We start from the raw sequence: 24336 nt of genomic DNA on the forward strand, positions 1-24336 counted from the left end.
AATAGTCCCTGAACACATCATTCACAAAATGCTGGAATACGGCAGGGGCATTGCAGAGACCAAAGGGCATGACCGTATACTCATAATGCCCATACCGAGTCTGGAAGGCCGTCTTCCACTCATCCCCTGCCCGAATCCTCACCAAGTTGTAGGCCCCACGAAGATCCAGCTTGGTGAAGACCTTGGCATGACGAAGCCTCTCCAACAGCTCTGGAATCAAGGGCAAGGGGTAGCGGTTGCGGACAGTGATCTTATTCAAGGCCCGATAGTCATTGCAAAGGCGCAACTCCCCACACTTTTTGCGGACAAAGAGCACCGGGGCACCCGCAGGAGACTTGGAGGGACGGATGAAGCCCCGCTGCAGGTTTTTCTCCAAAAAATCCCTCAGAGCCGCCAGCTCAGGCTCTGAGAGAGAATAGAGACGCCCCGCCGGAATAGGGGCCCCCGGCACCAGATCAATGGCACAGTCATAGGGCCGGTGCGGGGGAAGCCGGTCCGCCTCCTTTTTGTCGAAAACATCCGCAAAGTCCCGGTATTTCTCCGGCAGCGTCACCTTGCCATCCTGAGCCTCTGCCACCACTGCCGCTGGGATCCGCTCCGGCCAGCAGTGCTCCTGACAGTACTCAGAGCCGAAAAGCACCTCCCGCCGGGACCAGGAAATATGCGGGTCATGCCGCGAGAGCCACGACATGCCCAACACCAACGGGAAGTGCGGGACCGCTGCCAACAAAAAACGAAGCTCCTCAACATGGCCCTGGATCTCCAGATGAAGCAACGGCGTCTGATGAGTCACCGGGCCTGAGCGAAGGAGCCGTCCATCAATGGTCTCCACCGGCCGGGGCTCGAGCAGTGCTTCCATGGGAATCCCATGCTGACGAGCAAACGCCAAGTCCATGAAGCAGCTAGAGGCTCCTGAATCCAGCATGGCCCCTACCGGCAAAAGTTCCATGGATGGGAGCCGCAGGGTGGCAGCCACTAGCAGGGGGTCCCTCCGAGAGACCAGAGTAGCAGGAGCGGGTTTTGAACAGGCCCCCAGGTGGCAAACCCTCTCTACACCTGGGGTGCGCCGTTTCCCGGCGGCTTGGCACGACGTCCTTTGGCCGGGCAGACCCTGGCAAAATGTCCAGCGAGGCCACAATACAGGCAAAGGCCCTCCCGCCTCCTCCGGTCCTTCTCTGTCCCTGAGAGCCGGGGCCGAGCTCCTCCCAGTTGCATTGGTTCCTCGGTGGTTCCAGGAGCAACAGTCTCAGAAGCAACTGCAGGAGGTGACGACACAGGAAGCGGAGGCAGTGAGAGGCCAGCTTGTCGAGCCTCTTTCCGAGCCGTAAGGCGGCAGTCCAGTCGGATGGCCTGGGTAATTAAGGCCGACAGGGTTGCTGGGGGTTCAGAGCGGGCCAGTTCGTCCAGGATCCCAGCCGACAGTCCCTGCCGAAACACAGCCTGCAAAGCACTATCACTCCAGGTAACATCCTGGGCAAGAAGGCGGAAAGCCACTGAGTAATCCGCCACCGAACCCTGGCCCTGCTTCAAAGTCAACAGCCGGTGCTCAGCAGTCTCAGTCCTAACTGGGTCTCCCCAAGTGTCTTTAAACTCCTTAACAAAGGATTCCCAGTTATCAAGCACCGGGCTGTTTGCATTCAAATAAGGCGTTGCCCATTTACTAGCTGGGCCAGACAACAGACTGATAACAAAGGCCACCTTATATGAGTCTGTGGGAAAATCTGCCTTCCTGATTCTAAAATGCAAACTGCAGCTGGCCAAGAAGCTCTCCAGCATAGCCCGGTCTCCAGAGAATTTCTCAGGCAAAGCAGTGAGACACTTGGTTCTTGGTTTAGGCTGAGGTGGCTGCGGAGCTGGAGCTTGGTTTTGCAGCTCTGCCATAGCCTGAGTGAGCATAGCAACCTGAGTTGTCAGCTTTTGGTTCTGCTCCAACAGTTCTTTAACGAGCACTGCTTCTGCCATTCTGTTATCAGCAATGATTAAGGCTAGAGTTTATTATGTCCGGGATTGCTGCCAGCAATCTCTGACTTATGCTGATACGTGTAGGCAAAACAAACCTTGTGGAGAAGCAGTCAAAGAGCAAGCCGAGGAAACAAGCCGGTGTCGGGGTTGCAGAAAGTCAAGCGTGCCGAAAGACGAGCCGAGGTCAGGAAGCCAGAAAGCAGCGTGGTCAAAACAGTCCGAGGTCACAATAGCCAAGAGATAACAAAGGTCCGGTCCGAGGTCAAGGTAGCAAGGAAGCAAGGTAACAAGATGTCTGGAGCTAGAGCGACAGCAATCACACCAAGGGCTCATGCAATAAACTCTAGCAACAAACTCAAGCCTCTCTTCCACTTAAATCAGGGAAGCTCTCCCTCGAGCCACCTGAGGCTGATTTGCTAACTGTCTTTCTGCAATCCTCCTGGATCTGCGCCTGCAAGCACTCTCGGCCCTTCTCTCTTGATAGGAAGGCACCTGCAGGCAAGCTTCGTCTCCAGACTCACCACTAGGCTGTGGTACCGAAGGAAGCCTCTCTGTGGCACTAGGACCTGGTTGAATCTCCTCCTCTGGGACTGGAGGATCACAGCTGGGACCTGGCAGGGCAGGAACAGCACCTGGCGTTGCCTCAATCAGCCCTTGCTCTGGAGGAGGCTCATCCTCCTCCTCATCCTCCGAGAGCTGATCTTGGCTGGCCATGACAGGTTCGGAATGGATTTTGTCTATTTTTGTTTTTGTTTCAGCATCAGTTAATTCCTATTCTCATTGAAGTCACAATGACATTATACCCCTGAGCATCATATAGAGCTCCTGGGAGTGCTTTGACACACTGCTGAAAAGAATTTCCCATTTATACTATATGTGAATATAGTATATCAGGTACAGATCTTTTAAAAGCAGCTAGGAAATATAACCTCAATTAGACATTACCTAAACAAGAAAAACAATGTGAGTAGTATTTGTAATAAATATTTATGCTCTTTCTTGAGTTCAATCTGTAGCTCTTGACTCATTTTCAGGAGCCACAGGGCTGTGGTGGTGAGATAATTGAATATGGCATTCCTCTTTCAATTGACAGAAGAAGCTGGTGAATAAAAAACATTTCTGCAAACAGAAACTTTTGATAACAACTAAAAACCATTATTTACAACTTTAACTTTGCTTTGTTATATTGTTTTTAAAATCTAACTGTGTAATATCTTCATTACCCAAATTGGAATTTGTTACAGTAACAATACTTTGTTATTTCGATGCTCTCACAGAGAGTAATTACAATATAAACAATAGATAATAAATAATCCATCAACTCACATCTATTCCAGGTGTTCCATTTGATCCTTGCTCTCCTCTGTCTCCTTTTTCACCCTAGACAAAAATTATTTTGTTTTAATTTTCTCAGACCAAAACAACTTATTTAGATGGAGAACTATTATGGACAAATCTCAAAAACAATGACAGTGTTCAGTATAAATAGATATTTCCTAGAAAACAAGCTCCATCGTTTATGTTTTCATCAAGTATAAATTCAGTCTTATACTGGAGGTGGGGGGAGGCATTTGCAATTCAGAGAACTTAATAAGGTTAGTAATACTCCTCATTTCATCCATGGATCAGGAATGAAAATGCTACATCTACATTTGGTCATTATTATCAAGAAGGTTTTGCCCATACTTATACTGGTTATTTTGTTTTCTTATTATTTTATTTTTAAAGCTTTCCTTTCATGTTACTGCAGTAGCTTCTGCCTGTAATATACACTGGAGATTATCGCACTGCGTTCTGAGACCGTTCTCATCACGTGATGAGAACGGAACGCATTTGAGTATACCGCACGTATGTGTTCCAATCGGGTTCTCAGAACGCTTAAATGTGTTCCAAATGTGTTCCAGGAGGGTACAGATATGAATGTGTTCCCAGAGAGCTGAAACGTGATGAGAACGTTTCAACAGAGGTGTGTGCGATATTCTTATCTGTTCTCAAATCCGTTCTCTCATTCCTCCGTCTCCTGATTGGCTGAAAGAATGACAGGCAGGGAGGGAGGCAGGCAGGCGAGCGACTGCAGTGAGGGAAGGTGTGTGTGTGTGAGGGGGGAAAGAAGGAGGGAGGGAAGGGAGGAAAGTTGGGACAAGTGAGAGAAGAGGAAAGAAGGGAAAGAGAGAGAAAGAGAGAGGGAAACAGGGGAGCCAGAGCAGAGAGCAAGAGGGAGAGGGTCTGGCTGCTTCTGCGGGGCCTCTAGTGTCATGTCCAGCGGGGCTCCTGTGCTGGCAGCCTGCAGGAGGCAAGGATGGCAGGGATGCCCAGGACCTTCTCCTCCTTCCCTCCAGGAAGGAACCCACAAAAGCTCCTCTGTTTGGAGCAACACACAAAAGCAAGCAAACAACTCCCAGAATTCCATAGCAAAGAGCCAGACAAGAATTAAAGCGGGGAGGGAAGCTCACAGGCCCCACCTGGAATATTGTGTCCAGTTCTGGGCACCACAATTCAAAAAGGAGCGTGTCCAAAGGAGGGCGACTAAAATGGTGAAAGGTCTGGAAACCATGCCCTACAAGGAACGACTTAAGGAGCTGGGGATGTTTAGCCTGGAGAAGAGAAGATTAAGAGGTGATATGATAGCCCTGTTTAAATATTTGAAGGGATGTCACATTGATGAGGGAGCAAGCTTGTTTTCTGCTGCTCCAGAGACTAGGACCCGGAGCAATGGATGCAAGCTCCAGGAAAAGAGATTCCACCTCAACATTAGGAGGAACTTCCTGACAGTAAGGGCTGTTCGACAGTGGAACAAACTCCCCCGGAGTGTAGTGGAGTCTCCTTCCTTGGAGGTCTTTAAGCAGAGGCTGGATGGCCATCTGTTGGGGATGCTTTGATTGTGATTTCCTGAATGGCAGAATGGGGTTGGACTGGATGGCCCTTGTGGTCTCTTCCAACTCTATGATTCTATGATTCTATGAAGGCACACATTACATGCGCACACACACAGGAGGCAAAAGGCTGACAAGCAGCCAAAATGGGGAATTGGGATGACAGCAGAGGACTCTTCTTTTCTAACCGGTTTAAAGAGCTGCTATGGCTGCCGGGGCTCTGCCCTTGGCCCAGTCCCCTCCCTGGCAACTTGCTTTTCTTCGGCTTGAAGAGACCTGCATGGAGCTCCTCCTTCTTCCCAGCCTTGCAAAGGAGGTTTGGGATGTAACTTGCAAGGCTCATCTCTCCTCATTTCTCTTTCTCCCTGCCTTCCTCCCGATCCCTCCTTCTTCCCTCCCTTCCCTCCCTCCTCCTTTCCCCCCTCTCTCTCTCACACACCCCCCTTCCCTCACTGCAGTCGCTCGCCTGCCTGCTTCCCTGCCTCCCTGCCTGTCATTCTTTCAGCCAATCAGGAGACGGAGGCGGCCTTGGTGGAATATGTTCTCGGAACGGTTTCAGGAATCGCTGTGCGGTAAAATGCAGTTCTGATCACATTCTGATCACGTTCTAGTTTACTAATGCAGTAATATCTGTTCCAGGAACGTTCTCATCACGTGATGATAGGAACGTTCTCAGAACGCAGTGCGATAATCTCCACTGTCTCAACTGCTGTGTTCACCATATCATCAGAAGGACCCTGAACTCTCAAACTAGGAGCAGATTGATAGAGGATTTGGGCTTTTCTTGCATGATCAATGTTCCTCCTAGTATTCAGCCTTTATGTACAATTCAGAAAATCCCCATTCAAAGCTAACAAGGCAGTAAGCAACCCAGATATAACAGATGCAAGGACAGTAGAGAAGTGTTTTTCATCTATTTTTGAATCTACAAAAAACATATTAAAGGGGAGGAAGAAAGATGAAGAAAAGGGAAAAAGAATTTACTAACGAGGAAAAAATATATGGAAAAGAAATATACAACAGTGACAACCAATTTATGCAACACTTACAAAATGACAGCCAACTGTCTGTATGCCACAATGTTTTAATTCTGAAAGAGTTCTAAGGTTCTTTAAATAAGTAGAACTCAGTCTTTTGAATCAGATAGAATTTAGAGTTATCACCATGTTTGTCTGGAATATTTGCATACTGAAAAGGGAAGTTGTAGCACCCATGATACCAATTGTGCCAAAGAAGTTGTAGCCTAACCATGTGTAGTCAATGTTCTTGGTTTACTGAGGAAGTAGACCAAGTCTACAAAAGCTTATGCTACAATGTCTTTCACACAGTCTCAAAAGTGCTACAAGACCCCTTTGCATTTTGAGTGAGATGTGCATTTTCCCTTCCAGTGCTACAATACAAGTCTTTTCACCCAAAAATGACTCAGAGAGTCCATTTCCACTGAGCCTTGTTTTCCAAGAACTGGTTAAAATATTTAAAAGCATGTGTTCATATGTACATTTCAAAGCTTTCTCCACTGTTACATTGATATGGACAGTAACCCCCACTCTAAACTAATGCTACAACTATACATGTGCCCAGTTTTCTTTTGGAGAATACAGTCCTCAGTTTGACCTAGGATAACAAACACACTCAATTGCCTCAATAGCTGCAACAAAGCAAAAGGTGCCAGCACAAAACACAGCTGGAAACAGCACTCAGACCATATGATATTCCACTATTTAGTGATGGCATATTGTCTCCCATAACTAAGAGTGTAACTAGAAGTTATTGTTACACTGGAAAATGGGTAAACCTATCAGTTATTAAGCTATAATAGTAACATAATACGTATAGCTAAGACTTTAATATCGGGAAATGCCATTACTTACACATAATTCTTTGCAACGTTTATTTCCCAGTTCTGTAACTGATTAGACACATACGAAAACCTACTAGACCACAGATACTTCATCTATGATTCTACCCAGAGTGTTATGTCATCACCATCTTGCAATATATTCTGAATTCTTAAGTTCAGGAGATCAGCCTACATTTTTCTAGGTGGCAATGCAACTTTCCTTCACATTTTATATTCTCCACTAAATTGCAGTTTTCCCTTTATATGTGAGTTGGTAAATATAAACTATAGTGGGCACTTGGTATTTGCTTGGGCTTGGTTCCAGGACCCCTGTGGATACCAAAATCCACAGATGCTTAAGTCCCATTAAATACAGTGGCATAGTGAAATGGTGTCCCTTATATAAAATGGCAAAAACAAGGTTTGCTTTTGGAATTTATATTATTTTTGAATATTTTAAAGCTGTGGATGGTTGAATCCATCAATAAAAAAAATCTGTGGATACAGAGGGCTAACTGTATTGCTAACAATAGGGAACATTAGAACTGATGTAGATTTAAACTAATATTTGGGACTATCTGGCAAGCATAACTTTGGCAGTAGAGTCACTAGGTTTGGTGTCATCCAATGTGGTAACTCATTGTATCACCTCCCCACATTGACCTCCTCCCATGCCACACCACACAGAATCCTTAGCAATGTTTTTGTACTAATACTATTAATTAATTCAAAATTCCCACATATCATTGGATGTAATGGTAATATTTGTGACATAAACAACTAGCAAAATTAAAATTATGCCTTTAAATTACAATACCAAATCCACAGCCTAAAAGTATTTACATATATATAATGTCATGTGGTTAAAGTGAAAATTTGGTAAGATGTGATATTTTTAAAGAATTAAAAAGAATATTTTTTAAAGTTTAAATTTATTTAAATTTAAATTTAAAATAATTATTAATTTTTTTATTATTGAAATTATTTTTTAAAAAACCTGGAGCCTCTCATTTCTCCTCCCGTAGAGCCTTGCCCCACTCACACCATCTCTTTAGTGTTTTAAAGGGCTGCAGGCAAACGCCACAGTCCATTTCTGCCAAATGGGGAGCAGTGATGTCACATACTCCTGCAGTGGTCCCCAAACTGTGCTCTTCAAGGGATTTTGGACTTCAGATCCCAGAATCCCAGACTATTGGCCAACATGACTGAGGCTTCTGGTATCTGAAGTCAAAAATCTCTTAAAGGGCACGATTTGGGGATCACTGGCTTAGGGTGTCACCTGGTATGCACCCCCACATTACCCTAGAGATGCCCCTAAATTTAGGAATCCAAAATTAAATAACATCCATGTGCTGGGAGATAAAGGGCTGTAAATGAAAGGAAGAGAGAAAGGAAAGGCAGAGAACAAAGAACAAGAGTTGGTAAAAGCCTTGTGTCTTCTGTGAATACTTTTCATTCCTCTTCCCTTGAAGTCTTTATTATTTCCTTAACACTGCAAACAAGCCAGCATGTCCTTTACTTTATCCATACTACCCTTCATACTTCTAAGAGCAGTGTGCCTTTTTATTATTTGCTACTGAATTCCAATATTACCACAAACAATTTCCGGTAATGGCTGGCACAAACCATTATCTTACTCATAGAAGTTGTCTCTTTTCCTTTCCTTTCCTTTCCTTTCCTTTCCTTTCCTTTCCTTCTCTCTCTTTCCCCACCGTGGCTCTGTTCTTATTATTCCTATAGTCCTATGATTTATCCATTCTGAACATTTGTCACTAAACTGCTCAACCTGCCTTTGTTGCACATCAAGTGTTGTTCAAAAGGCAGGCATAAAGGAAGAGAGGCAGGTGTGCAGCTACAACAATCAGAAAAGTTGTGATAAGTCAAGGCCAATTACCAAATTGTTGTGAATAGAGGATGCACTAACTAGGTCAATGAAGGTTTCAGCATACTGTAACACTATAGATTTGGTTTGCCATGTATTAAGCTTGTGATTTAAGCCATATTTTCACTGTGATGTAAAATCGCTTAGCTTGGGATGTCAAAATAAATCTGGGTCTGTTGCTGTATGGTTGGTAGAAAATGGCATGAGCATCTTGCCACAGTTGGAATGCTGTATGGATCTACTCCATTCATATTCTGGATATAATTATATGAAGTGAATTGGCCCTTGGCAGATAACGGATACTTAAAGGCAGACAGGCACACAGGGGTGTATATATGTTATGGAAATGCCAGCCTTAGAGTACATAAACATCTGGAAAGTCATAGGTTCCCCATATCTGTAATAAGCCATTATGACATGAAAGAAATTGTGGCTGTGATCAGTCACTGAAGAAACCAAAGGAACATCTCACATTCTGCAATCTCCCATAAAATGCACCCCAGATTTTATCCTGAGTGAGACTTGAGATGAACCTAATTTTCAACTTTCCCCCTATTGTGAAGGAGACATCTGGATTTTGGGGTTTTAAAAATTATTTCAGGCACATGGAATCCCTTATTAAATTTTTATTTATGTATAAATAATGCATTTTTCATAGTCATTATAAAAGATATATTTATTTATTTTTAGTATATGAGGTGAATGTTATAATATTTAAATATTTATTGCCTTTCTTTATAGATAAAAGCCTTTTTTAAACAGCCAGTTTATCTACACTGCCAACTTAAAATATTATTTTGGCTTGATGAGAAATTAGTTAGTTATTGCAATAAGCAACAACCAATCTGCACGTCCTATACAGCAGAGGCAGAGACTCTTTTTTTTGACTCAGGAGCCAAATTTCAAATTTGAAAGTGTCTTGAGGTTTGTGTTCCAGCAGTGGGTAGGCCTAAAAGCATGTAACAGGGTCATATCTAAATCTTTCTCATTTGCATACAAAGAACAGCTTCCTGTGATAGAACTCCCATTCCATGCAGTGTTGAGCAGAAATAATGTTAACTGAATATTAGAGCAGTACCTGCACTATAATGAGTTGCAAGGGAAGAGATACAACTGGGGCTGCATCTGCACTGCAGAAACAATTCAGTTTGAAACCACTTTAACTGCCTTGGTTCAATGCTATGGAATTCTGGGATTTGTAGTATGCTGTGGCACCAGAAATCTCTGACAAAGCAGGCTAAATATTGCACAAACCACTGAGCCATGGCAGTTAAAGTGGTGTCATACTGGATTATTTCTGCAGTGCGGATGCAACCTGAGTCAATGGAATAGTTGAAAAACAGATTAGAGAAGCACAGTCTAAGATCTGATTATGACAAGTGGATGGACTACATGGCATTTAGGGTCACTTCCAGGCCTAAATTCTATAATTAGCCTCATGTTTTCATGGCTGCCAGTTTACAGCTTCATATAAACTGGGTCCAGATAGCAGTAATGCACTGTCATTTCCCCTCCAGATGTCGGAATTTAGCAAATTAGAACACTGAGCTGAAGATAGAGGCCTTTGGGCCTTTGTTCTGGTTTGCAGACAGATATCTGGTATGAAAGCTCTCCAGCTTGGAGGCATTCCCTGGTTGCCTTCATGCTGATTGAACCAGAGTGCTTCCAGAGTTACTGGAAGCATACTTTTGCAGTAAGTTAGAATAAATATTGAAAACAAGACAAGGACCGCATTCTCTTTCCCTGCTGGACAACTGAAATATTTGGGAAGGGTCAAAAGCAGTTACCTTCAGAATGGGGAAATAGAATCAGTCCCCGTGGATACTAGCCAGAGAAACATAAAACAAGAAACTGTTTATGCAACAGTCAATATTTAATCACATCTGAAGTTTGATTTCCCATTTGATGTTTCTCTCTAGCCAGAAAACCTTTGAGAGCTTACAAGACAGAGAAACTAGCTATTTTGTTTTCTGTTTAAAGGTAAGTGAAGAACCAAACCTTTCTTGTCAGCAGTTGACAACTGGCATTACTTTCACAGAATGCATTTTTAAGACATCATCATTTTTGGTGGCTTAAGCGGACTCATGCTTTTGTTATTTGGAGACTGGTAGATGCTGTCCAGTTAGTGGTGACAACAATGTCAAATGTGTGATGGACTGGTATAAAGTCTAAATTACACTTGATTCTGTTCCATTCCATATCTGCTAACACTGTGAATCTAATTAATATTTTTCACATAGACTATTGGATTTTTATCCCAACCTTCCTCTACAAATCTCATGGCAGGATGTGTTTCCTCCCCTACACCCAATATTTTGTTTAGAGACAGGAAACTTAGTAGCAAAAGGCCAATGCATTATTAATTGTTAGTTAGTTTAAAAACCCAAGTCAGTTACATTTACTTGGATCAGGGGAGATGAACTATTAAGTTAACATTAAATTGCAATGTTAGTTTAAATTAAATGCTTGCACCTACGTTTTAGCAGAATAAAGATGAAAATACTTTCCGTAATTTCACTCCTTCTTATCCATTGTCCCCGTTTTGGGTTTTGAAAACCACATTGCTCATTCATCTCACCAAAACACTTCTCTTGCTTTTTGTATATCCTATCATTTTATCTGCTAACACTCCTTATTTCTTTAGCTTATTAACTTCCTTTTGAAATCCAGCAAAATTACCAGGTTTAAGAGTTTCAAAATTGAGATGAGAATCCTTTGTGTTTAAAACATTAACAGACCATCTAGATGCAACAAAGACCTTCTTCCAAACTGCCCTTGCTACTTGTTGGATTTTTTAAAAAAATTAACCTCAGAATTATCTAAATACTATACAATACTATACTATACTATACAACATAGACTGATTTTGTTCTATGTTTTTTTTTAAAAAATTGTCAATACTGCCAATGCTGATGCATTAGTAACTATGAATGGGTAATATAAATAGTTATGAAAGAAAAAGTAAAAGGATAGGAGTCAAGATATATCTCTCAGGTCTCTTTAAACATTTGTCTTCAAATTGGCAAAGGCCAGCTGCATTCATGAGCCACAAAACCCAGCTCTGTTACAAAGGTAACTACAGCCAACTAAACTACTGATCCATGGAACTAGCCATTTTCTATGTATGGGTACCAAAAAGAGTGTATAGTAAATCTCACATTTTGATTTGTTCTAAATACCTGTGCATCAGAGCAGTCCATGACAAAACCAAACAACTAATTTTGGTTTAAATAGTTTGTACAACTGCATGGAAATGCGTGTGCAGCAAAACAGCGTGAACACATTGATGATCTCTGCGATCTCTGAAATTTAAAACTTAACAGTTCTGCTGGAAGGAAGATGCAAATATATATTGTTTTTTCATGATAAGAAAATTGGCTGTCTGAGCAATAATGTAATGTTATTTGTAGAAGCTGTTAGTACAGATACCCAGATTGCTATATGTATTATCTGATTAGATTTTACTATTTTCTCTTTTTAGGGAACTTAGTTCTCGCAGTTAAATATCTGTTCAATCTATTATATACTTTTTATAGACTGGAATCTTATGCATACTTACTAGAGAATAAATTCCACTGAGTACTGACTAAGCGACATGATTTTCTCAGCTAGAAAACAACTTTTTAAATTCAAACTTTTCATTTAGAAATGGATCTTCCTTTCTGAAATATCATGCATAGCACATACAACTCTTACATCTGTAGAGCTGACTGAGACCAAAATGCCATCTTTCCTTTTACATTTTGTTTCAATTTTTATTTTCTGATGTTGTTACATATACCATTATTAAACAGTGGAAAATCAATATTCCACTTTAAAACAGCCACATTCTTTGCTAGAGGCCACATTCTTTGCTAGAAATACTTCATTGATTTTATATAAGTATGATCCTCCCCTTCGCTAGATGACTTGAACCTTTACATTTGCTGTTGCAAACAGAAATCAATCCCTGCAATCTGATTTTTTTTAAAAAACAAACAAACTTTTACCATTCTCAGAATGAGCATGAAGTGTTGCAAGTTAATACTTGTACTCTCATTTTCAAGAAGTATATTGATCACATACAAATAATAACATGTACACTCTGCCAAAATTCTAGTCTTGCTTGGCTGTAAGAAAAAAAGCCATTTCTTTATTTCCTTCTTCTGTAGAACAGTCTTTTACCACAAATGATACACTAACTTGTCCATTGTCCATTGCAAAGTATTTCAGGCTTCCATAGTTCCAAAGTCAAAATTACTTGCTTTCATGGAAGAAAAATAAACCCTTGGCCAGTGAATATTTGTGCTCTGATATGTTGAATCAACATGGGACAATTGCTGGTATGTTGCCCTGCTCCTGTATTTTGGTCATTCCAGAATGTTCTTAGTGTACTTAAAGAACTAGTCTTCACACAAAACTAAACTGTACCCCCCCCCCGCCCTTTTTGGACTACACCTTGAAAAATGACTTAACTAGTGTGGTCACTAGCCATGCTGACTAAAGAATTCTGTGATATGTAGTCAAAAAATTAATTTTCCAAGCTCCAGTTTAGTATCACATAATAATATCAATGAGCTGAAAAGTTCCTGGGGATCCCTTCTACTCACCCTTCTGCAATATGACTACAACTAGTTTGGAACCTTTTGCTTCCACTCCTAACTGAAGTATGCTGTGTGGTTGGAAGATGACTTGCTGCAACTAATTTAAATTTGTTTGTTTGTTTTTAAATCCAGCCCACCTTTCCACAAAGCATGGCACCTAAAGCAAGTAACAACAATAAAGTACAGTCCAAAATACAATTTTAATTAAAGCATGAAATAAAAAACAAACACATTAGGAAAAATAAAAACATAGCAATGAAGAACATAACCTGCACCCAGACATCTGAATAACAGCTAACCTTCCAACAGAAGACCAAAGGTCTGTTGAAACGCCAAAGGTCTGTTGAAATAAAAATGCCTTTTGCAGCCCTTGGTTGGAAGTTCCAGTTTGGAACTAGACAGCCCTCTCTCACATCCCCACCAAATTTATTGCCATTGGACCAAAAGACTGTTATGTTGCTGTGTGCCTTCAAGTCACTTCTGATTTATGCCGACCCTAAATCAACCCTATCACTGGCTGAGAATATGTGACTTGCCCAAGGTCACCCAGTGGTGTGAAGTAAGTGAAGCTTTACAACCTTACATCAAAATCATTGCAACAAAGTAATAACCAGCACAAATCTAATTCTTATGACAACTTGAGTACACCTTTAGAGCAGAATTACTGGGAATTTGCTAATCCAACAGTTATCTAAATTTTACCAATTCAATTATTGTATTCAAGTTGCAAGTAAAACTGGATTTAGGCCTCATACTTCCTGTAACTGGCTACTGTCAATAGTTTGACTGTAGCATTCTGGACCAGCTGAAGCTTCTGAATGATATTCAGAAATAGCTTTATGTTTACAATAACAGATGCAAATACAGTATGCATCATTACGGCCAGACCTGTCATCAGATTATGGATTATGAAGCTACCTTGTTTGAACAAGCACTGTGAAGTTTAAATACAGTTTAGGATTCAGGCAACATGCTAAACTGTGGTCAGTCTAGGAATAAGTTTCTGATCTTCTTAACTGCCATGCTGGAATGAGGGTATGTGATTCCACAGTTCACTGCAGCTCACTCTCATCATGCTAGTCCATGGTTTTCTCTTTTGAGCACAATCTACCCAAATGTTCAGTCTATCTGAGATACCTTAATAGCCACTTTACCCTTTGCCTGTATTCATACCATTAACAACTGAAACACTGAACTCCAAGAGACTCATTTTGTTTGATATGCCTGCACTTAAAAAATAGACAAGATTTCCCTCCTTATCTCATTTATAACCATTCAGAGCCTGTCAACAACTGCTACCTGGAAGGCACCATTTTTTTTATTTCCAGAATATCTTGGATACCAGAGTGGATAATGGCATGTGCCAATAGCTGTTGCCATTTTTCTTCACCTAGAATATCAAACAACATGTCTGGTGCAAACTGGGAAAATAAAATGGAAGCTGCTATGAAAAGGTGATCAAACATATCCCTACTGCTGTCAACCTTGACAGGTGTAGTAGCGTGTGTGTGTGTGTGTAAAAGAGATAATATTTTTACAAGCAAGTGAATAAAGGAAACAGATCTGAGTTTAACAAACAACAGAATAAATGAAGTTTTCAATTTTTTTTTAAAAAACCCTGAGGAATCTATGTTTCAGATGATACATTTTATTTACTGATTCAAACTAAGTATATCCTGAATTTGTACTGTTTTCCAATGCTCAGGTAGCATACAACAGCCAAGGATATAATAAAATCCAACAGAAATCAACAACAAAAATAGGTTAGCAATAAAGAAAGGTTCAGACAAAACAGGTGCAGTGCTGTTACATTATTCTTTGCTGCCATAAACACAAACTGTGAAGGGAGATATACATCTCTGAACACTGCAGAGATGTATAGTATATACTTCCTGGCAAGCCATGACTGGATATGGCCCCTGGTGTGTGTGAGTCCACTGCATGTATTTTCCTTGTGTTCTTACTACAGCAAAGGAGTTAATAAATCTACACGCAGTTGTTAGAACTAGTATGTCTTACTAGATATTGAATAGGGCAGCAATGATGAAAGTGGATTTATTATGTACATTAAATGAGCTATGAAGCAGAAATTGTACATATATATATAAGAACCCTCAATTCATCACTGTTTACAACAACCCCTCTGTTGATGTGGCTTCTATGAAAAGCTGTAGTCTGCTGCTTTTGTCTAGAAATGATAAACAGACACAGAGCTTTTGCACTCCTGAACAGTTGTCGGTAGCAACTCAGGCTTTTGTTCAATATTTTTATTTTGGATGCTTCTGTTTTCCATTTCTATATATTCTCAAGGTTACTACCATGCTGACCACCTTATACTAATTGATAGATCCCTGCCTTCCAGATATGTTTTTGTCTTCATAAAGAACAACCATCTTCCCTACAACCATCCCAGTAAGCAGGAACATGTGCAGCCTGAAACCTACACAAAGATCTTAGAGTTCTGGCAGAGTCATATGGAGAGATAGTCTTTCAGACAGTTTGAAACTAAGCCATATAGGGCTTTATAGATCATGACCAACATTTTGAATTGTGCCCAGAAATGAATCAGTAGCCAATGATGTTGTTTTAACAAGGGAGTTATATGTTCCCTATAACTGGCCCCGATCAGCATTCTAGCAGTGGCATTTTGAACCTGCTGAAGTTTCCAAACAATTTCCAAAGGCATCCCCACGTAGAGTGTCTTACCGTAGTCCAAACCGGATGTAATCACGACATGTGTCACCGTAGCCAGCTGGCACACTAGTTTTAACTGTCCAAATGCCCTCCTAGCCACTGCTGAGACTTGGGCATCCAGGCTCAATACTGAGACCAGGAGAACACTTAACCTGAGATTTCAGGGGGAAGGTAACCCCATCCAGCACAATCAGAGTACGTATTCCCTGATCTACCTTTTGAATGACCAGGAACACCTCTGTCTTGTCTGGGTTAAGTTTCAATTTGCTTTCCCTCATCTAGTCCATTACTGACAGCAAACAAAGGTTTAATACAAAGATAATTTCCTTGAAATTGGATGGGAAGCAGAGATAGAGTTATGTGTCATCTGCATACTGGACACAGCCCAAAACTCTAGATAACTTCTCCCACATCATGGGTGACAAAACAGAACCCTGCCTCATTAACTCCTCAGCATTGCCAGCAGCTTGCTGAGCCACTTCCACATCATGGTATCCCCCGACTGAAGCTCCATATCTGGAATCACTATAGTATTGCCCTCTGCAACTCCTTAAGTCACTGTCTGCTACCACCTTCTATATTATTAGTTCTTGGATGTATGTGAAAGAGAGTGTACTGTATATACTCATGTATAAGTCTAGAAATTTTGGTCAAAAAATTGACCCCAAAAACCTAGGTCGACTTATCCATGGGTCAATGTAAATACTATACTTTAACTCTTATTAAGAATGGAACCATCTTATTACGAAAGGCAAGAGGGCAATCTGTCCTGGAAGCACTGACCTCCCTCTACTCTCTCTTTCATCCAGCCTTGTAAGCCAAAACAGTTATGCCTACCATAATTTTGTAGGTTCTTTGGCATTGTTTTCCTTTGCTTCATCATTCAGATTCTTTTTTGTGTGTCCCTAAGTTTTACCCTCGATTTATCCATGGGTCATATCAAAAATCCATAATTTTGCCCTTAAAACTTGCCCTCGACTTATACATGAGGTCGATTTATAGTCGAGTATATATGGTATTTGTGACAATTGTGGTTCCCTTTGATTCATAAATGAAAACAGTGGAGTTCTGTTTCTCAGAATCAGTATAAACCATCTTGATCCCCGCCTTAAGTTGCCTAAGCCTTCCCAGCTGCTTTCATTTGAACTAATAAAATTCTCCTATTTGAAAAGTAATTGTGAATGCTTTCCTGGGACCCTGGCATTTGGGATAACGATAGTGAAAACCACTGAGAGGTCCAGCAGGACGAACAGAGACACACTCCCCCTATCCATTTGCATGCATAGATCTTCCACCAAGGCAACCAAAACCATCTCCATCCCATAACAAGGCCTGAAGCCAAGTTGAAGACAATCCATTTCACCCAGAAACCTCTGGAGCTGGGAGGCCACCAGGACCTTGCTTAAGAATGGAATATTAGGGACTGCCCAGTAATTATTCTGAGTTGTGGGATCCAAGGAGGCCTTTTTTAAAATAACAGCCTCACCACAGCCTCCTTAAGGCAGGATGGAAACCTTTGTTGCTGCAGTGAGGCATTCACCACTCCCCTTAACCACTCAGCCAATCTCCTTCTAGCTACTTTCAGGAGCCAGGAAGGGCAAGAATCCAAAATATATGTGGTGGTTCTCACTTATCCAATGATCCTGTCCGCATCCTCAGTCTGCACAAGCTGAAACTTAATAATACAGGACAAGCAGGTGCTGAGATGACATCCACTGGACCTGTCTCAGTTACAGTATCCAAGTCAGAGTGGTTCCAAGTATTCTTGAAACTTGAGTTTAGCTGTAGACTTCATGGGCATGATAATAAATATACTTCTGGAACTTTTCTGTTTCCTCTCCATCCTCTATTTTTTATTTACCTGAAAAAAATTCTATAAAATATTTAAGGGTTCTGGGAAACTCAAAAGTGAACAGACTTTTGCTGTGTTTTGGTTGTTCCAAATGAAGATCTAACCCAACTGTAGAATTTGTTCCTGTTCATGAGCCAAGATGAATAAAGTCATTTTCTCGCCCCTTTTCACTCTGTTGCTAGAGGAGCTCTAGGTAGTAACTGTTTCCCAGTGTCCACCATGCCCTGCCCACACAACCAGAATACCTATTGAAATAATGCTGTACCTTAGCAGGAAAAAAAATCTGAGAATGAGAGAGGATGAAAAACCTAGAGAGATGGTTTCTCCAGGAACTCTGCCTTTAGTGGTGGCAAAACAGTGGGGAGATAGAATTTAAAAATCCTCTCTGGTACAGAAGGGCAAATATGTTCCCCAATACATTTAGATTCTTTTATTCTGCAATGATGTCATCCTTCCTCATTTTTGGAAGAAACCCTCTCAGGCATGTCTCCATGGTCCTTATCGTGGAACAAAAAGAACTACCAATGATCTGGTGGCCAAATGGCACTGAATTAACTCAGGCAAAAATAAGAGGATGCGATTTTGGGGCTGATCTTGTGAAATTCATGTAAATGATGATTCTCAAATCCATCAGAGATGTGAGTGTCTGCTAGGTTTTCATCCTGAAGGCACTATCAGTTTTTTTAACCATTTAAAATATTCAGCTGTGTCTATCTGAGACAATATAACAACAGCAGTAACTTTTATAGAATCCATCCTTATAATCATGCATTTACTCCAAAATATAAAATCAGTGGATATTAATTATTTTAAAATGTTATTCTTATAATATTTGGGGGGGGGGGACATGAAAAGACATCTTGGGACCAAGACCAACACCAGAAAACTTTCATAATTAGAGGCTGCACATTTTTCAAAGTCTATCTCTGCCTGAAGAAAAATTGAACACAAATAGTTCATGCAGAGTGGCAGAAGCAGCTGGAGTCATGACCTTCTGTCCAAATAAAACATAATTGTAAAACACACGAATGCTTTGGCACAGCTGCTGAGGAACTACTTAAAATCATTAAAAGTGTCATAATTTAAAAATAAAAATATACTTTACAGATTTCCCAGATTCTTTTGCCCAACCCACAAGTGTTTGGAGAATATATCACTTGTATTCTTACATAATAATAATAATAATAATAATAATAATAATAATAATAATAATTTATAGCCCGCCCAATCACAAGGAATCTGAGTGGGTTACAAGAATAATCCGATACTCCCTAATCTTATTGTATGTTCTGTTCTATAGACATAAATCTTTCATTTTAAAGAGATGCACTGATCGGACATGTTTATAGTCTATCACAGAAAAGCTTTTACTAGATCTCAAGCTACTTTGGAAATGTGTGTGAGTGTATGTGTGTGTGAATGTGGGGATACCTTCAAGTCACCTGTCAACTTGTGGCAACCCCATTAATTTTCATGGGGTTTTATTAGGAAAGGAATATGCACAAGTGGTTTTACCAGCTTCTTCCTCTGACGTATAACCTCCAGCACTTGGTATTGGTTGATGATCTCCCATCCAAATACTAAAGAGAGCTGACCCTGCTTAGCTTCCAAGATCAGACAGGATGTGGTGCCTTTAAGGTATTTGGGATTTTAGGGAGCTATAAATTCTTCTTCTAATGGACTGCAAATGACTGCTACTGATGAAGAACAAACACAGACAAAAGCCGCATATGGTGCACAGAAATGTCAGTTTAGGTTCTTTGAAGCAATCCTCTCAGATGCACAGCTGATTATTATAACATAAACGGACTGCTATGTATATTTTAAAAAACATCAGTAGCTAAGCTTTGAGGTATTACATTGGCCCATCTCAAAAGAGACTTCACTAAAGAGACAGTATACACTCCTGTTTCTGGCTGCCCTACCACAAGGAATGGAAATCTTCGTTTATTTCATTCTGCAACATGAGAACAATTCCTCCAAAATATAATAAGTTGGCCTGTCATCTACTGAAGTCCAGTTCAGATACTCAGTTCAGTTGGCCTGTTTGACTACAAAAAGTTCCTGGTAAATTTGCAACCCAGTAGCCATAGCTTAGGGGCAACAATCACAATTAGAAATACAAGGTGGCTCCCATTGTTTGTTCCACTTTGGAGGTCCCTTTCCAAACTGATGCTGGAGATCACATACAGCCCACCACACATCTCATGATGGCCTCTGAACAAGTAACTCTAGCAGTCATTGACACAGCAATACTGGCCCATACTGATGTATGGTATAGGCTTGTCAATCTAGTCCAGTTTATAACAATTCTCTGTCAAGCTACACACTCAATTTGACAGTGTTTCAACTAATGAGATGAGACATTAAGTATAATCTTTATACCATTTTGTTTATATTGTGTATAAAGGTTTGCAAGCTTCTAACATACCAGAATGTTATATAATTATTTAAACATTGGGCTAGTGTTAGGCAAACGAGTTCAAATCCTGTCTTAGAATGCATCTACACTGTAGAAATAATGCAGTTTGACACCACTGTAAGTGTTCAGTTTCATCTTATGTAAACCTAGGATTTGTAGCTTTGTGACGTCTTCAGCCTTCTTTTCCAAAGAGTGCTGGTGTCTCACAAATCTTATGATTCTGTAAGATGGAGCCATAGCAGTTAAAGTGGTGTCAAATTGCATTATTTCTACAGTGTAGGTTCACTCTCAGTCATAAAGCTCAGTTTATGGCCTTGGTCTGATCACTGTTGTTTTCCCTGACATATTTCACAGGGCTTTTGTGAGGGTAAAATGATGGGAGAACATGAATATAATATGCAAAAATTAAATTAAATTCCAGTAAAGTCATCAAAATAAGGTTTCTGAATATGATGCTCCCCTTCCATACTAGACTTCTTATCTGGCAGATGGCATGAATCCTCAAAAACCAGCCAGACATTTAAGAAAGGCTACTCAAGAGCCCTCTGTGTAAACAAGCAGCAAAATACTATCAGCAAAATTTTAAAATAATTATTTTTCTAGACTAGGCTTTAAATGAAATATTATCACTACAGACAAAGCTAATCAAAACAAGAATTATAACATTTGTGAAAGAGCCCCCATTTTATTCCTAAATTGAACACCACATGCTTTGCAATAAAATGCTATACACTATCTTTCCAGGGAACAGACGTACAGGTAATATAAATGAAAGAACACCTGGTTCTCTAATGAAATTGGAAATGATCACGCCAAGATTCAGTTGTATTAAACAAAATCAGTCTGCAAAATTTGGTATTGTTTACCTTTTCACCCACATCACCTTTGTCACCTTTCAAGCCATGTTCACCCTGTATTGGAGAGAAATGTGAGGAGACACTGGTCACATCAACATTCAAACAACAGCCACAAATTTTAGATATGTATTCCTTTACATTTGTATGTGTGAGGCAGAAATCTGCTTAAAGGGTTTTTTAAAAACAATATTAATTATCCATAATGTGGGACATATAAGTACACACATATAAGGAGCTCATAGGGACTTCGACAAAGATTGGCTCTATCAGTATAGTCACACTAATGGCAGAAGTGAAGATAATGATGGTGCAGAAAAAGAAATCAGTGGTGGTGACGGTGAGGAAGAGCTGGAAAATATGGGAGTAATAACAGGAAATGGAAGGTGTCCTGTCCCCTATTTCTCAAATGCTTGGCCTGGGGAAAGGAATGCAGCATGAGAGACTGACTTGGAGGAGGGTCTCTCGAATTATGGCACATCTGATTGTCCAAACCACCCCTGCTATATTGTTTTGGATCTGTGAACCCTCCCTCTCTTGATGGAAAGCCAGGCATTTAAGGTATGGATGGCGTGAAGTTGCTGGTCTCTTTCCACCATCACTGCTTTCTCCCCACTCTTGCTGAGTGAGTGTGGAGAGAGAAGAACTGCTTGTGTAACATAGGAGTAGGTGTGCCCCAAAATGATCCCCCTCTTTATTGCTATTTTAGTCCTCTTTACTAATAACAATTCTGACATTCTAAAGTGTTTTTGTCTTTTTAAAACAGAGCAGCAAGATGAATACATTCATGGAAATTCTCTTAGAAGCATGAAACTTAATAGAAAAATCTTCCATTTCACAGAAGAAGAAAATCCTCTGCATATGTGAGAATTGGAAGCTAAAGCTGTTTAGCTTGAAACACCTTGGTATTTCACAATCTAGAATGAGGTCTGCATTAATACCTTCTTATAACCACGTACATTTGAGATGAGAACAGACTGTACCACCTTATGCCCTATTAAAGTAATTTGGGTTGCTGATAATCTTCAATAGTTCACTTTACATATTCTGTTTTGTCATATTGCTAAGAGTCGCATGAATACCAAACAGGGACAACCTGACTTAATAGCTAAGATCACTACTGTAGTATTCATGGTAGATAAAACACTGAGTGCTATTTCTAGCAGCAGGCTTTTTATTAGCAATAGAGCCACTGTGAAGCAGGAGTTTTATTGCCTTTGTGTTTGAAGATGGGCATTCAAAGTGGTCACCCAAGCTCTATTCCCTGTAAAATAATGCTTCATTGACTGCTCATGAAAAAAAAGGTTAAAACAAAAGTTATTATTTAACTTAAAGTGACATGCAAAAGTTAATACATATACCCTAGTCAAAGAAAGCTGAAAACATGGATATAACTATTATCAGCGCAGAAGAAAAAGTATCTACAGTTTGAATTAACAAATATGGTGTAAGCTATTACAGTTGTCCCTCCCGATTCATGGGGGACCCGTTCCGGACCCCTACACACAAAGAGGAAAAACCACAAATATCCTTTCGATATAATGGCCACACACTCTGACACACACCATTTTGTTTCTCCTGGCTTCTGGCCACAGAAATTCAAGACCACGAACGGAAAGTCCGCAAACTAGGAGGGACGACTGTACATATAACAGTAAGTAGAATCAAGGAAAACCAGCATCGCCTTCATTATCACCCCTCAGAAAGGAGAGAGGCCTTGCATCTGCTTGCCTGCTGCTGGTCTGCCTGTTTGTGGCCCTGTTCCTGTAAGGAGCAAATGTGAGGCAGTAGTCCACAGGGGGAGAAAGGCAGAAACAGGCAGACCAGCAGATGCAAGGCCTCTCTCCTTTCAGAGGCTGGATGGCCATCTGTCGGGGATGCTTTGATTGTGAGTTCCTGCATGGCAGGGGGTTTGACTGGATGGCCCTTGTGGTCTCTTCCAACTTTATGATTCTTAGGTGCGTTACAGACATGCCTATAGTACCTCCCCAGGACGTACTAGGGTTAGGAAGGGGCGTCACCACCGCGTTGCCTCCAAACAAGACGACGCGGAAGTGACGTACTCACGCCACGTGAGAGTGTCTGGGGCACTCTTTCGGCAGTGCAGGAAGGAGCTCCGTTTCAGAGCTCCTTCCAGGATTTGCATCGCTGGAGCAGCTTCTACAAGAAGAGTCTGCATGAAGCCCCAAGGACACCCCTTTCCAGGCCGCGGGGAAGCGGCTTTTTGCTGCTTCCCCGCAGCCTGGAAAGCGGTGGATCGGGGCCTCAGAGGCTGCCGCTGTGGCAGCTGAGGCCCCAATCCGGCGGGGAAAGGGCCGGATACAGGCCGCCCCAAACGGGCGGTCTGTAATGCACCTAAGTCACCTTGGGTCTCATCTAGGGAGAAATATGGGACATTAAATAAATAAATAAATAAATAAATAAATAAATATCAAATATCATATGCACAAGACATACTTGATCATATTCAGTACACACCCATGATGCTTAGAAATAAGAATGTTATTGATTTCCATCCCATTTTCAGAAAACAGGTCCTGTGTTTTCAATTGAATGTTAAACTCTACTTCTCATATTGTCATTACAACCACTCTACAAAGTTAGGCAGAAATCTATGGACTCTAGCAAGGCTGATGTGTAAATTTAATAGTTAAAGGGAAACTTGAATTTTTGCAAACAAATCCAGCAATGCACTCTGGGTTCTACAAAACCCCAAAGGACACATGAAAGGAGAAACAAGGTATTTTAATGATACTAAATATATATAAATTGGATATACCTTATCACCAGAAATACCAGGAATACCAGAGGCACCAATCAGACCATCTTCACCCTGAAACAAATTATATGTAATCTGGATTATCTTTCATTCAATAACCAAAACAATGTGATTAAAAATATTGAATGCAAAATTATAAAGAAATAACCATAGGATAGTTTAAACTACTCTCCATTGTATCACATTCCTATTTGGATAGAACAATTTGAGCTTTTTCAAAACTATCACATTAAGTGTTAAAATAATCTGAATATAAAACAATCTGAATAAGAGCATATTTGGCTGTTGAGTAATATACAGTATGGTGCTTGTACAGCATTTAGGTCATACACTTGTTTTTGATTAGAGTGACAAACTTTAACATGAATTTTACTCATCAAGTAAAAAACAGGTACAGATTTGGAAAATACAATTAAGTTCTTGACTGGTCTTTGTTGGGGAGTTAAGACTTTTTGTGCATTTTCCAGTAGTGTTTTTTTCACATTTCACTAATTGTACCCTGTACATGAGTTGGAAATTACTTGAAGACGCACAATGATAACAACAACAACAAATAAAAAAACTTTTGGCAGTTGACAGTTTTTCAAAGGGATGT

General features: G+C 40.7%; 1 protein-coding gene across 1 annotated transcript in view; it reads right to left on the reverse strand.

Moving 5' to 3' along the window:
- Positions 1-24336, reverse strand: part of COL19A1 (collagen type XIX alpha 1 chain) — a 294427-nt gene that overhangs the window by 152740 nt on the left and 117351 nt on the right. Inside the window, exons 11-13 of the mRNA XM_089530985.1 lie at positions 23742-23795; positions 20975-21019; positions 3289-3342 (exon numbers count right to left, since the gene is read on the reverse strand). Of these exons, the coding sequence (XP_089387111.1) occupies positions 3289-3342; positions 20975-21019; positions 23742-23795 (153 nt within the window). The remainder of the gene's footprint in view (positions 1-3288; positions 3343-20974; positions 21020-23741; positions 23796-24336) is intronic.

Source organism: Sceloporus occidentalis, unplaced genomic scaffold, assembly GCF_023333645.1.
Source record: "Sceloporus occidentalis isolate IW3139 unplaced genomic scaffold, rSceOcc1.0.p SCAF_6, whole genome shotgun sequence".
NCBI lineage: Eukaryota > Metazoa > Chordata > Lepidosauria > Squamata > Phrynosomatidae > Sceloporus > Sceloporus occidentalis.